The sequence below is a fragment of the Lepisosteus platostomus genome, chromosome 2, assembly GCF_059453375.1.
Source record: "Lepisosteus platostomus isolate fLepPlt1 chromosome 2, fLepPlt1.hap1, whole genome shotgun sequence".
NCBI lineage: Eukaryota > Metazoa > Chordata > Actinopteri > Semionotiformes > Lepisosteidae > Lepisosteus > Lepisosteus platostomus.
This window is the reverse complement of record NC_142612.1, coordinates 13,362,164-13,377,492: the sequence shown is the minus strand read 5'-3', so window position 1 is coordinate 13,377,492 and position 15,329 is coordinate 13,362,164. Positions and strand designations below refer to the sequence as shown.

At 37.4% G+C, this 15,329-nt stretch overlaps 1 protein-coding gene across 1 annotated transcript; it reads right to left on the bottom strand.

Moving 5' to 3' along the window:
• Positions 1 to 7,427: 7,427 nt before the first annotated feature.
• Positions 7,428 to 13,955, bottom strand: dynlt3 (dynein light chain Tctex-type 3). The gene is made up of 5 exons (XM_088599054.1): positions 13,801 to 13,955; positions 12,994 to 13,035; positions 12,425 to 12,548; positions 11,600 to 11,677; positions 7,428 to 11,099 (listed from the first exon to the last, which is right to left on the bottom strand). The coding sequence occupies exons 1-5, from the start codon at positions 13,825 to 13,827 to the stop codon at positions 11,023 to 11,025; spliced, it is 348 nt and encodes a 115-aa protein (XP_088455180.1). The 5' UTR covers positions 13,828 to 13,955; the 3' UTR covers positions 7,428 to 11,022.
• Between the last annotated feature and the right edge of the window lie 1,374 nt (positions 13,956 to 15,329).

Genomic DNA, 15,329 nt, shown 5'->3' with positions numbered 1-15,329 from the left:
AAAATTCAACCTAAGAATAAGTGAATTGCTCTTATTTCTAAATATAAGGATACTTCAGTTATGATTTTTCCCATGTCTTCAAAAAGTTAAAGAGATCTGGCCTCTGTTTCTGACTCTTGAAAAAAGAGTTTACATAGTCTGTAGCATTTTCTGCAATTTCCCTCATGGGATCAATAATGTATCTATCTTCACACTCTAGTATAAGAGTATAAGAGTGCAGAAACCCCATCTTAAAGAGATCCCTGTTTGAGTGAAAACAACTGACTGAAAATTAAAGACATCATTCCAAAACCACTTGCAACGAAAATCACTCAGTGCAACCTGAACTGAAAAGCACTATATTGGAAGATTCTGAAGTATCAGTATTTTTTTGACAAAAGAAGAATCCTTACACGGCACATAATTCAATAGGAAGCAAAGGAACAAGTAAAGGTTTATTCAAGGCTGAAAAGAGAAGAAAAGAAACAACGTATAAGCTGTGGAACTTTCATCGGGTGTGGAGCCTTCTTTTAATTCAACATGAAACCAAGGTTTGATGAAAGAGCTGCTCAAATCAAGGCTGTGCTTTTCACTGCATAGTGCCATATTTCTCCAAAGACAGCACTAAATTAACAGGCATCTGCTAGGACAGCTGAATGTAATACCATCTAAGCTTTTAGACCACCATTACTCTTACAGCAGATTTATGGATAATCAAGAGAAATACCACTATAATTAATCAATGTGTTTACTTTGTAACGAGCATTTCATCTTACATGCACTGTAACCTTCTGCAGGCACACTGTAACCCAGTTCTGAAGACTGAATATTCACTTACACAAGCCTGACTTCATGCAACTATCCAGGGCAAAGTACTGACAATAAATCCATCAGAACCCAATGAGGTATGAAGGCATGCATGCACATTTAGGAAAGGTGATATTTCATCAAAACTGAAATTCTGTAAAACGGTAGTTGAGAAATTATTTCTGAAATGCATGCAAGAACTAACCCCTGACAACTGTCTTCCATAGCAAAGACTAACGGCTTCATTAAGGGGACAAGATAAACTTTAAAAGTCTTACTGAACTTTCATGTAATTCTATGCATTAACATTTAACAAAACAGACTGCTCTGCTTTTTAAGTGACCATATTCACAAAACAAATGTAGATTACTGAACTCTGCTGTCAGAAACAGTATAAATATACTGTAGTATTACAAAGAAAGCATTGTTTTTGGATATATAAATTGTTTCTAATAATACTGTACTAGTAACTGAAATCTGAGTGGAAGACTACATCACTGTATGAGCCTTCAAGTAACAAGATTTCCATGCTGAAAAGTGAAAAGAGAAAATGCAATGTTTGGCTGTATAGCCCCCTTAGCTGAAATGTCATTTTTTTCTCCTTTCAGTTTAGTTTTGTACCCTCCTCCCCTAGACACTGAAGTGTTCACTGCTAGAACTTGTGAGGATCTGGTCAGAGATGTGATTTAATGATTGAGGTTAAATGTTAAAGCTAGAGCTGAAGTTGGGGTTAGGAAGGAGTATTATTAATTGAGGTTGAGGTTAGAGTCAGGGTTGTGGTTAGGAATGATTATTAGGGATTATGATTAAGGCTAAATTAAATTAAGGCCTTGGATTGAGGTTAAAGCTAAATAAAGTTAAGGCTAAGAGCTGAAGCTGGGGTTAGGAATGAGTATTAGTCATTGAGGTTAAGGTTAGACTTGGCATTAGGGATGAGTATTAGCAGGGGTGTGAAGTAAAATAATTGAACTACAGTACCTTGCTATATTAATTAAGTACATTTTTCAGAGATCTGTATTTTACTTAAGTATTTAGTTTTCTGGATACTTTAACTTTTACTCAAGTACGTTGGTTTAGAAAAGAAGATACCTTTACTCCACTACATGTACCAGAAGCATCTTTTTTCTCTTTCCCTCTGGGATACTGGCATTTACACAGGCTCGGGTTCTGACTGGATAAAGCAGAGGTGCAAGTGCATGCGGAAAGTGTCTGCTTACTTTCGTGACTTACTGTACTCCACTATTCTGAAGCCCAACCACAGACTGTGCTGCTTTTTCAAATAACCATTCCGCAACACAACTAGACAGCTAAAAAGTAATACACAGGGTCCATGTTTAAAATCCATAAGGGGAACTGTAAAACATGTTGTTAAATATTATGTTAAACGGCAAATTATTTCCGATAGGAAATAAAGGAAATTGGATTAATGGGAGCCAGGAGGTCGAAAGTATTCCCCGTAGGCTCAAGTGTGATATATTCCACCAAAAAAGTCAATGTATTTCAACATTAATAGGAACCAGGACATGACAACACAGGTTTACAGCAGCATGCATTCACATTTGTGTGTGTAAACAGAATGATTACAGTATCTCATGTAAAATTGGGGAATTTTTATGTGCACAGTCTGTAATATACATGGACCCCCTGTACAGTATATAAGTGAGTGCAGGCGGTGAAAGTCTCAGCCTACATCAACTCAACATCAAATTTAAAGGAACATGGAGGTATGTGTATTCTACAGTATTTATTTAGCTGGCTGTTACATTTAATTTAAATAGCTACGTAGCTATATTGAAATAGCTTCAACTGATGTAGATTTGTTTTAAATGGGTTTTGAATTAAACCCCACAACCACCTCTGGAGTTTATTAAAATTGACACAGCAGAGGTGTAAGCAGTTAGAATAATTAATATAAGGAAAAGTGCACGTCCATATAACACAGAGAGTAAGAAATGAAATCAACTATACTATTCCCATTCCAAAAACTGCCATACAAACAACCACTGTTGCTTGCACAGAAACTGTCAAAACTGTCAAACTTAAATTCAAACAGTAAATTGATAAGATGGGTTCTAGACCTCTTAACACAGGTCTCAACAAGTCAAACGGAGGACATGGTTATCTGACATTAGCTACACAGTTCACCACAGGGCTGTGTATATCACTCCCTACTGTACATTTCATACAATAGCATTTGTAAATACTCTACACAGACATCTCAATATGTTTGCGGATGACACAGCCCTGGTCAGCTTATTAAAAGACCCAGAAAATCATTATGGCATCATGGTCCCATTCTGTGCTGTGATGAGTTCTCTTTGAAGTTAAATGTAAAATGCAACACCACTCCAACCTACTGTAATTACTGATCAGACAGCAGACATGGTCAATGAGATAAGATCACTTTATTAGCCATATAGAATTTCTTGCATTAGGAATTTGTCTTTTTCGCAATGACTGCAAGTACTGTACTTTGGACTGGTCACAGACTCAAACACAAGATGGGACAAATGTTGTAACACCATTTATAAAAAGGCCTCTTTTTATAAAACGGACATGCTTTTTTCACAGGTAAATTAGCTATTTCAAGGTAGATAGAACTGAACTCTTTTTGCATATTTCTGTAAGTCATTTAAGGAAAGTGTCTTAAAATACTCACTTTTTGATTGTCTCACTTTTTGGTTTGGTAACATCGGTACCCATAAATGAATTAATTGTAATTAGTACTGCAATTAATAAAAATAAGCAGCAAAATAGTCAAGGTAACAACAGAAGAGATGTCACCTTTTTACTTTTTAATAATAGAGAATCACTAAGAGATTATCATTTTGTACTTTTGCTAAGTTACTGTACGTACTGTATTTTTGGAAGTAAAAGTACTTTTACTAAAGTAACATATTTTAATTATTTTAACATCCCTAAGCCTTAGTAATTGAGGTTAAGGTTAGAGTTAGGGTAGGGGCCAGGGATTAGTAATAGTGATTGAGGTTAGGGTTGAGGTTGGGGATGGGTTTAGGGATTACTATTAGTAATTGAGGTTAAGATAAGAGTTAGATATTAGAGTTAAAATGAAAATTATTTATTAACATTAGTTAGGGTTGGGGTTAGGATTTTCTACATTATTCTCCTGATTGTGCTTCTAATATTATGTTCTAATGTTGTACTGGTGTGCTAAACTGGCCTCTTTAAAGTCTTTCGAAAATATTACAGTTTATTCTTACAGAACATTTTGCATTTTTCCATTATTTAATCAAAATAATCACTTTAAATTCAAATACATTTAAGTACACATACTTCTTTATAAAACTGCTCATATTCATAATACTGTGCATCACTTGAGTTTTTCAAGCGGAACTATTGCATTTCTATTTCATGGTTCCTGAAAAGCATTAGTGGCTAATTGAACATCATTAGTCAGTATGACCTTAGCAAAAGTACGGGCAAGCAACTACAAATTACTTTTTACGAACAAATCATATTACAATTATTAGTTTTTGAAACACATTTTTATCCTTTTTTGTGGTGCTAAACAGCACAGATACTTTCATTACATTTTACAGAACAATAATGCAACAGTTTGAGAGTTAGGCGTTGTCCAGACAATATGAACTAATCATGCCCCTTCCTAGCTTCTGCTTGTCACATGTTTACAAGCTGAGGCTCACATGATGCTGATGGGTGGAAGCCCTGCATACAAGAGGAAATATCAAAAAACAAAATTGAGAACCTAAATGTGCAAATACCATATGACACAGAAACCAAAAGAGTCAATGCAAAACTGGATATTGTTGTGTAGTCTCATGATTTAGACAACAGCAGGCTTTTTTAAATAATGTACAAAAGTCCTTTCTTAATTTCAAAAGGACTAACTGCTGCCTTCTAGTGCTCACCAATGTTGTGACAAAAATAATCACTACTGTATTTTCTTAAAGGACTTTTTCTCTGGTTAGCCCTGAGTGTAGTGCTGCCTCACACCCTACACTTCTGCAGCCCTTGCAAGGAATAAGTAAAATGAGCTTCCTGATGATAGATGAATTTTGCTGCACATTTAATATGTGTTGGGAGGTTAGCGTTGCTGCCTTGCAGAGCTAGGGCTCTGGTTTGAATTCCTGGGGTGCTATCTGTGTGGAGATTGCATGATCTCCCTGTGTTTACATGAGTTTCCTCCGGGTGCTCTGGTTTCCTCACACAGTCCAAAGACGCTTTAACCAACTAAGCAGGCTGGCACTCTGGCTTAGTTATCCTTGCCTAGTAAACAGGAAATCCTGCCTCCAAAGAGATGCTGGTAGTTTGATTGCTTTCTAGAAAACTGGCCTGAGTAAGTGCATGTTTGAGTCTCTATGTGCCCTGCCATGGACTAGTGTCCTGTCTAGGGTGTACTATGCCTTTTGCTTCCTTGGATTGGCTCCTGGCCACCATGGCCTGAATTGGATACTGAAATTGGTTATTGAAAGTGACAGGCTATAATAACATGCTTTTACTGGACATTCATCTTTTCCTTTAAAAGGAAAGATACAAATTGTTTAAACAAATATACTGTCAACAAAATGCATAACAAAAAATATTTCAAAACAAACAAGCGGTGACATTTATGCTATTTTCAAGTATTTTTACTTTAAACTGAACAATGCTAGAACAACAGGTTATGTCTGGCTATTCTATGCTTGAGTTAACATAGCATTCATTTATTTATGTAATATGTGTTTTATTTCAACACAGAACAAGTGCAATTTATACATCTCTTATATTGTTTAATTTTGGATTAAACCAAAACATCAACACATCTAGCAATCACAATTTCCAAATTTATGACTGAAGGATGGCTTTGAAGTTGCATGTGGTTTTGGGATGCATATACAGTACACTGGATATTGTCAGCATTGCTCGAGACTGGATTGTATTGGTGGATGAAATGTAATATATTTATGTATTGCTGATCATCAGTGATTAGCCTTCCATTTCAGGTGCTTATCTTAACTTTTAAATTGAGCCCTTGACTTCAATTAATATTAAATTGAAGCTTTGAAAGATAACGTAGGTAGTTATCTAGTTGACTTAGCAGGGACAATTTTGTTGCAACTTTTAATTCTGGAAATAGTTTCATAAGATTTTCTTATAGAAGAACATTGAGTAGTCCTACAAGTGCCAAAACTGTAAAATGTGCTGAAGAATGCAAACTCTTCTGGCGCTTTTGGGAATGTCTAAGCCCTTCATTTGTAATTATGGAAGTGATCATTCCTGGGTTACTAGTAAATTCCTTTCAAAGGCTCTTTTTTATGTACTGACTCACAAAGCTTTAATTTAGTAATTATTTTGAAAGTATTCTAACTGCACTTACTGAACCACTTACCGATGTTCTTGTAATTTAGGTACCTCATCAGGAGGTATTGTTGTCACTTTTAAAGTTGCTGTAGTTAGATTATACAGCGCTGTCCAAGGTTATTAATATTCCCTGATCAAATAAAAACCATCATATAGCTGAATGAGTTTAAGTTTGACAACTAATGTCTTGCTTAATAAATTCTAATACCTTTTAACTGTAGTCACAACAGCTGTTCAAAGAATCATACTGTATGCGTCATAAGTTAATGAAGTCAGGAAAATAAGTGAATTGCATTTATTCACACCCTTAAGCATTCTTTGCAAAAAATCAACAAAAACCTGCAATAACATTCTGCTCATCAGAAGTATAAAGGAAGTCTCCGAAGGTTTCCAGTTTCCCAGATGTATAAAAGGAGGTATTGAATGGGCAACGTTGAGTAATTGCATACAGTACATCTTCATCCTTATGGTCAGAGAGCTCTTTAAGCACTGCAAGCAAATGGTCATTGACCTCCACAAGTTGAGGAATGGTTATAAAATAATTCACAAAACCTGTATGTGTTGGTTTCCACTGTAGTTTCCATTTTAATAAGGTTAACACCACTGGTATAGTGGCAGTGACACCCTGTATGAATCATTATAGCACTGCACCTTAGTGTAGGACTCTGGCTATTCACCATCATGAAAGCAAGCTATACTGTAGTGTTGGTGGGGTACATGTATGTTCTTTGCACCACAAAATAAAACCAGCTGTGGTTATATTTCAAAAATAACATTTCAGAGAATTAACAGAAATGTGTGAAGAATACTGAAATTAGTCATAACAGTTTAACGGCGAAACATGAAATTGCAACAGAGTTAGTCACACAAAACAGGTTTCTAGGTAAGCATTCAAAAATATTGAAACTTCCAGCTTTCATACATCTTACATAAGTGGAGCTAATGTTTAACAGATATTTTAAAAAGAAAACAAAATAGTTTCAGGCTAGTCTTCATTGTCTTCATTCAGGATAACTACAAAGAACATAGTGTACAAATTCCATTTTACTTCCTCGCCAACCACACCTCAACCCATGCCATTGTCGTCTCATAAAACTCTATACTAGTCTGCTTAGAAAAGAGCATTTTCCAACCCCAGATAAACTATGACTTCAACTTTTAAATTGTTTTGAAATTCAAGCTTTCAATGATTTAAAATGCTCTTAAACGCAAACATTTTAAGATCAGAGATCCCGCCCACAGCCCTCCATTGAATTCAAAAGCGAGTAAAAACACAAGTCGTCATTTTCATGGAATATAACTCACTCCAAACAACAGAATGCCTTTTTTTATGAGTTAATGTTTATTTACAGCTTCGCTCTATATCTTACAAAAGCATGCAATCATGCACAACAGCCCACTCAGGTGTGGAAGAGATGGAGCACAATACAAGAGTGTGAGGCATGGCGTGACCCCAGCCAGCTTCTCTTCATCCACGTCCTCCCAAGCCTGGAAACACAACAGCTCGTGCTGATCTGAATACGACAATACTCCCATTTCCAATAGTCAAGGCATGCTCTTACTAGGCTATTTACAATACTTTCTCAAGTGTCATAATGCGAGAGCTGGTAGTGGCACTGGGTTTTTACTTTCTTACATTTTGAAGCTATAGACTACTATCAATCTCTGTTAAGTGTTCAAGTAATAGACAGCACTGCCATCCCTTCAAAATAAGGACACCACTGGCCCATTGCATGAAAGCCCTGGAGCTGACATTTCCACACACTTTTCCTCTTAGGTATTCCTTGAGCTCAAGGATGTTGCGAAAACTTGTTTAACGACCCCAAGTCAGTACCCTATTTAAAGGGAGAAGTATTTTTAAGAAATGCTTAAGGTGTCTTATGCAACCTGGGCCGACAGTTGGAGGAGAAGTCCACAGTTGGTTCAACTGTAGTTTAATTCAGCAAAGTCAGTTCTCATTCACACTATTTGTGAATAATTAGTGCTCCTCTTGTTTGACTTCATCCTACAAGACACGTTCTGACATTTATTTAGAATAAAATAAGTGCTTCACTGATAGAATACCCCCTGTGTTAGTGATCACAATTCTAGCCCTTTAATGAAAGTCAAACTATTAAGTGGCATAAACAGAATTATTTAGACTCACAAACATTTAATTGCAAATTCTAACCAGTAAAATTGCTCCTGTATGCAAAAGGTATATAACACACCAGTTAGGAAACTCCAATAACTGTACCGTATGTCTAAACAAATAAAATCTGAAATTAAGAAACAATACTAAAAAAAAGTCACAGGAGCAAAAAAATATTTACCTCTTTTCTTAGCATTGTTAAACACTAAGAAAGTTTTGCCTTTTCACTTAAAGGGTACTGTTTCCTGTTGATTTAAGTCACAATTCATTGATGGACTTCAAATCATGTTATAGCAATACTCCACAGAAAATGACAAAGAAATATAGCATGACCAGACCAGAAGGCCTAAACTTGTCTCAGCCCTCCCAATGGAAAATGTGTTTCTCTTTGCCTAAAGCTTACCAAGACCCCCAGTCACAACAAATCAAGACCACAGTCAAGTACAGGGCTTGGGCTTTGTGACGGGTAGGTGGACTGAAGCTTGTTTTATAGCTTTGACCTAATCACAGTAAAGATCTAGTCTTTATAAGACTCAACTTTTTGGACAGGAAAAATAAAATACTTAACAATAAACAAAAAATACTAATAATTTAATCACAACATTCCTATTTATTCTTCTATTTCCCTCAAATTGAAAACTGAGCTCTTAAGCAGTAAAGACGTGTCCACTCGGCTGTTCAAAAAGCAGTAGACAGCACGGCTCGTTACAGCTCGGGAAGCGTGTCTTCCTGGGAATGTACTGTACTCATCACGAGTTTTACCTTCGAGCGCCATCTAACGGGCAAACGTAAAAATGCACTTTGCTTTAAAATGTTAAAGCCGCCTTTATGCTTTTTGCAGCAACCGTTCACTGGGCAATAGTCTTAGAAATGTGTGTTGCGTTTTAAAGAACCATTTGTAAAGACGTGGTTCACAACCCTGGCCAGGGGACCTGGTTTCGCTCCAGCCAAGTGCACAAGGCTCATTGATCTCAATGAAAATATGATTTCATTCCTCAAAAGGTCTAATGATATCTGCGATTGGTACCAACCCTGCACACATTTCTGGGGTTCAGAACTGCCCCCATTCAGGTACTGTAGGCTAACTGAAATACAATGAGCTACATCTCAGCCGAAGGAAAATAATTGTGGGACTGTCCGATACATTGTCATTCCCAGCTTTGTCTGTTCAACATAAATTGATTGCTTCTTTAGATCCATTAATTCAGAAACAAGGGAATGCAAATTGAAGAAAGGCTGTTTTAATTTATGCTGAGGCTTTTGGAAATGGTGCACACCACAAATACCTTTAACTGGAGTGTTCGTGAAACTTAAGACTTAGAGCAGAATCAAGGTTTAACAAAAGACTAAACAAGAAAGCAGACCTATTAAAGGCATCAAAGGCGCACTTGAGATTGAGAGCTGAGCAGAAGCAAAAACCAGTATACATAGTGGTACCTCAGGACCAGAACTGATATCCACTGAAAAGAAAAAAATGTTCAGAACAGTGTTAAGCCTTTGCCGTTTGGAATACAATCCCAAGCTTGTGTGCAGTGCCTACTTATCACACCGAGGCAAATTACTGTTTTGTTTAATTACTAATTGTTTTGTGCTCACAATATAGTTGCAGTCTACTACACTGAAGAATTATGTAAATCTACCACTGCGCCAACAGGAGTTATTTACACAAAACTGCTGAGGAGGCTGGATGTAAAAAGGAGGGTTCAATGCTAGACTGCTTCTGCTAATTTGGAAATCAATTAGGCTTGCTTATTAACTTGTTATAGTGGGGGTGGCTAAAACTTGATAACTGCCTATACAACCCCACTGCATTCAGCAATAAGAATGTGTTAGAGAATAAAGAAATACATGAAATACATGTAATATTGACATTTTAGGTATTTAAGACTTAAGATCATTAAGATTTTACAGCTGGTTGCTTTCTTTATACTTTGACAATCTCAACCTTAAACTTGGAAAGGAACAAGTAAAGGTTTATTCCAGGCTGAAAAGAGACAATGTTTCAGCTGTGAAGCCTTCTCAAACATGTCTCTTTTCGTTTCAGCATGGAATAAACCTTTACTTGTTCCTTTACCCGTTGCTTTGTAGCCTAAGTATGCTGATGCTGCTCCCTTCTTGAACTTAACCTGAACTAGCTGAAATCTCCTTCTCATTTCAGGCACCAAAAAGGAAAGAACCTTTCAGTATAGATCCAATACAACAAAAGCAAAATTAAGCACAGTAACACAGTGCCTCTGACCAAAAGAGGGTTCTGAATTCTGTTTTATCCAAAAAAAAACGGAAGAGATTTAAGAAACTGCATGCTGTTCTTCCTTGTATACAGTATAGACACTTTAAAAAAGCTGAGCTTTTCTACAGCGGGACTGAAACTAATTGAGCCTAAAAGCGTTACTGACAAAGGACAATCTTATTGTAAGTGATTATTCAAATCAGAATATGTTTCTTGTTTCCCTCCAGGAAACAGAAATTATTCAAATACCACCACACACTACACCAATCTGGTCTTTACAAAACAATAGCAATAATAATTGAAAAATATCAAAGCATGAAGGTTAACCATAGTTTTAAAAGGCCTGTACGCAACAAGGAAACCTTATCATTCCTCCTGGACGTGTGTGATTTCTGAACTGTGGGTAGTCGAGAGTTCATTATTACCAGCTAACCGGTAATACCAGCGTTACACACATTTCACATCATAAAACAGCATTGGATCTTCAAGGCTTTGGCGGTTCCCATGTGAGTCCGTGTGCAGGTCTGTTTGTCCAGCCTTCTGAATCACCTGGCTAGAGGGTCACAGCAACAGCAAAGACACTGACCACACAATACATGGTGCGATTCTCCCATCTCACCGTGCAGCTCCCTGCAGAAAACACAGGACAGGAAGTGAAGCAGGCCTGAAGGGAGGAGCATGGCTCACTAGGCTTGAAACCGACACGTGCAGAAGCAGAATGGTCACTGCTTCTCTCGGCTGTACCACCTTCTGTGTCTCCACTACACACTATAGATGTGGTTAAGAATGCACGGGACAATAATCTTTAAACAGGCCATCGGTACCTTTTAACCCAAGCTGAGTTTCACTGACATAAGGCTTTCACTCACTAACTTTAGAATACATATGCAAGAATACAATCAGTAACAAATAAGACAGTTTTATAATGATGCTTAAAATAAAACTTCTCACGGCATTGAGCACTAACTCACAAGATGATGACTGGACAAGCTCACTATTATTTATACTGGGTGTTTTCTTCATCAATTATTTTGCAACTTTGACTTGAAATGACGCGGTATTATTAGAAACAAGTGTGTCCTGGAGCAGGAAGATAAAGACGCAGCATTGGACAACCTGTCAGTTCTCACCATCAGTAGCTGTGTCCCAGTAACAGGAATTGGCTGTGTGTAGTCCAGCTCCACTCTTCTGCATCACAGCACAGTTGACTGCAGTTTAGGAAAAGCATTGAAAATGACCAACAATGGGGCAATAGGAATAACGCTTCAGTCATGTACAGGGTTTCATCTCTTATTACACATTATCCAGAAAACTCAGATATTCCGTTTGGAAAATCTAATTTAGCACAGTCATGACATTAATTTACTATATTTTCCCCCAAAATAATTATAAATTGTGTTTTGCATTGACATAAATCCTATCTATACAGTACCTGAATCAATTTATTAGAAAATACCTTTTTGATTGATCCACTTGCAAACTACGGCACACTCACAAACTTTGTTGGAGTTGAGAACGTAGAACTGTACAGTGCCATCCATAAGTATTCACAGTATAGTGTCAAAACTACTAAATGGCAGGTAAGAATACCAAGAGTGTTATTCTTCTAAAATGGAATAAAAAATAAGCACAGAAAAACCCAGAAATAAAAGGTGATCTTCTATACTTTAATCTCATACTAATCTTCTTATTTCAAATTTGAATTGTATGAAGTATGAAGCAAAAGTAGAGATTTTGACTTCACTGTCCTAAAACGTATGAAGTGCATTGTATCTGGTGCAAAAGGGACCATTAGTGAGACCGCGTTGCTCAATCATTGTTTCATACTATACACTTAAGTTTTCCTAAAAAATATACAGAGAAATAGATCACAATTTATTTAAGAAATTGTCTTATATTTATGATACACTACAGTACACATAGCTGGCTAGGACCAAAAATGCACAAGCACATACCTATGTACTTGAATGGTTTTCCTTGCTTGACAAGCTGAGTGAGGGAGTGCTCAACAATACTGGCTGTCCACTGATTCACCTTGTTCTGATTGTAATCTACTCCACCAATGATACCTTCAATACACTGCAAGAAAGAGAAGATTCTGTCAGAACTCTCAGGCCTGCATTTAAGTCAAAGGATCCCAGATGAGTTAGGATCCAGAACGTTCAGAGAATTCTTTGTAGACCAGTAGAGCTCCAAAGTACAGTAAGAGCAGAATTACCCTAAGGAGCTTTGGTCTTTATAATCCACTTCGCTTCAAGCTACACACAGCAAAGGTGACTGAGACAGACATCTAAGGGTACCAGATTGCTCAGACTTGCACTGTATTGTGCTTAAACTAAACACTAGGAAAGCAACAAATCTGAATTGTATGTACTTAGCATTCCACCTTCTTCACACTGCTATTTCAAAAGGATTCAAATGTTTTTTTTTAACATGATGTTTTGCATTTCAAAGGTTCCGATAGCTTTGGCAACCTAATATCCCTGCATACTGATGAAAATGACAAAATTAACAATGACAGTACCTCTTTCACGCAGCTGCTTGCTTCATCTGCATTAAAGGGGACCTGTAAAAATAAAGAATCAGCAGCTGCTCATTTCAACAACACAGAAAGCAAGTGAAGTGCATGTCTAAATAATTACAGGAGTCAACTTCGGTGATTTCGAAGAGTTTTTAATGTATTGTACAACAACAGACTACTTTGATTTTACAAAAGCACAGTGAACTAGATTTCAGAGCTACTTTCAACTCATAGTGAAGTTTACCGCAACTCAGAAGAGAATGTTTATCTACCTGAATCTAAATTAAATGCAGAGGAGTTTCTAACTTGAATACGCTACCAAATCAAAATGAAGAAAGAAGTAATCTATTTGGAAATAGATTAGAGGGTAGTGCCCTTTTCGTTCAGGCTTGGGTATTACAGACAAACCGGACTCGCTAAAGTTTGAAATTCACTCACTCGACCTGGCCAGTAACGAGGGAAGCGGATTTGGGCCGATGTACAGTACGAGAGGTGCTGCGTCTGGATCTCTATTCGTGTCTCTGGCCGCACCCTCGGGCGCTAGACTCCCAGTCCAGCGAGCACGGCCAGCCAGCCAGCTGGTTCCGACTACTTCGCAGTTACGACATATTTAGCGTGCACGACGCTTAATCTCTTCTCAGAAGTACTGACAGCTGGTAATCCGCATTTTTTACCCATTTTCAATAACCCAGTCTAACGAGAGGCAGTACCCCATCCCCAACCCCCGCAGTCTCCTGTAAGTTGCTTTATTATTAAAACCAAAACTTAACTGCGTTAATAATCGGTGAAGACACTAGACTCCCCCCCTACCTCGTCACTGGAATGGTATTCCTCCATCGTTGTATTCCACGAAGACAAACAACAGCAAGCGTCTCCAACGCTATCCGCTCTCAATGACACTCCCTTGCAACAGTGGCGCTTGTGTTCCTGTTTAGCTGTCACTCAGGGAACTGATGATCAAAGACTGCTCGTCTCCGAGAGAGAGAGAGAAGAGATTTGACTTAGCGCCGCCTTGTGGTCAGGGGTACCAACGACGGCGTTGCCTGAATGTGTTTAAAATGTAACGCACACACCACGTCGCTGTACCTTTAGATAATGTACGTTCCCCGGCAATCAAGCAAAGCTTTAAAACAAGGCGTTCTCGTTATTGTATTTCAAAGTAGTGTTTGAAATACAACGCGTTCTTTCAACTGTGGCATGACAATATTGTACCGAGAAGCAAATACCAGCTTATATGTTTTAATTTAAAAATCGAACAAGGAACTTCGTTTTGCTATTTGTGACACGCAGTCGCAGTTTTTCCCCAAAATATTTGGAAATTTCGATGAACGCAGTTACTTCTGTTAACCACTAGATGGAACCGATAGAAAGCATCTGAGTTGAATGGGCTTTGTTGCTTTTCTATAAATGCTTTTTTTATTTTTTAGCAGTAATCATTATTTCAGCATAGGTTTCCAAATAGCTGAGAAAAATGGATATTTTTCAGTACGCAAGACGATTATTCTGCAGATCTGAAAGATGGGAGTGTGTAACCATAATACATCGACACGCCTTAATAGGGCTTGTGCATCAAAACACCAAGTAAAAAAGAAGAGGAAAGAGGGACGATAGTCTTAAAAACGATTAATAATAGCTTCTGAGAATCTGTTGCTTATCACAACACACGGTACTACTGGTGATGTTAATAACAGGTCGCTTGATTAAGATTAAATACTAAGTAAAACATATTTTGGTAGAAAATGATAGAATTCCTGAGAAGGGGTAAATTCAAATTTCTTGAAAGGAAAACGCAACAATGCACACTGTTTCCATGCATAGATATGGCATTTCAGATTAGAATGTATTATTTTTAACATTCTTTTTCATTGTTCTGGCCTTCAGCAGTCCCATGTTGTACTCTGGGTAGTGGCATTGTGTTCAGGGTCAATTCTGGATAACCAGCTATCATGGACCAAGTTCATTTCACTGGGTCAATGTTGTTTTACACATCAGCCTACTGTAAATAGCTCAACACTGTGCACAAATACACAGAATTACACACATACTGTACACATACAGATGCTGTACACATCATAACATCAACATCCACATATACAGTACATACTGTATATGAGATGATACAGACAAACGTTCTTGGCTCACCCATTAATTAACTTCATTTTATCTATAATGTCTTTTTTATATCACCTGGTAAAATTCTTTGCTCTAAAAGACACTCGTCTTGACATCAATAGGACATTCACCATGGCCAAAAGTAATATGAATTTGGTCATTCCTGCTTAACTACAGCTCCCCAGCCTCAATATTGCTCTTAGTGCTGCCAGTTATTGACAATCTAG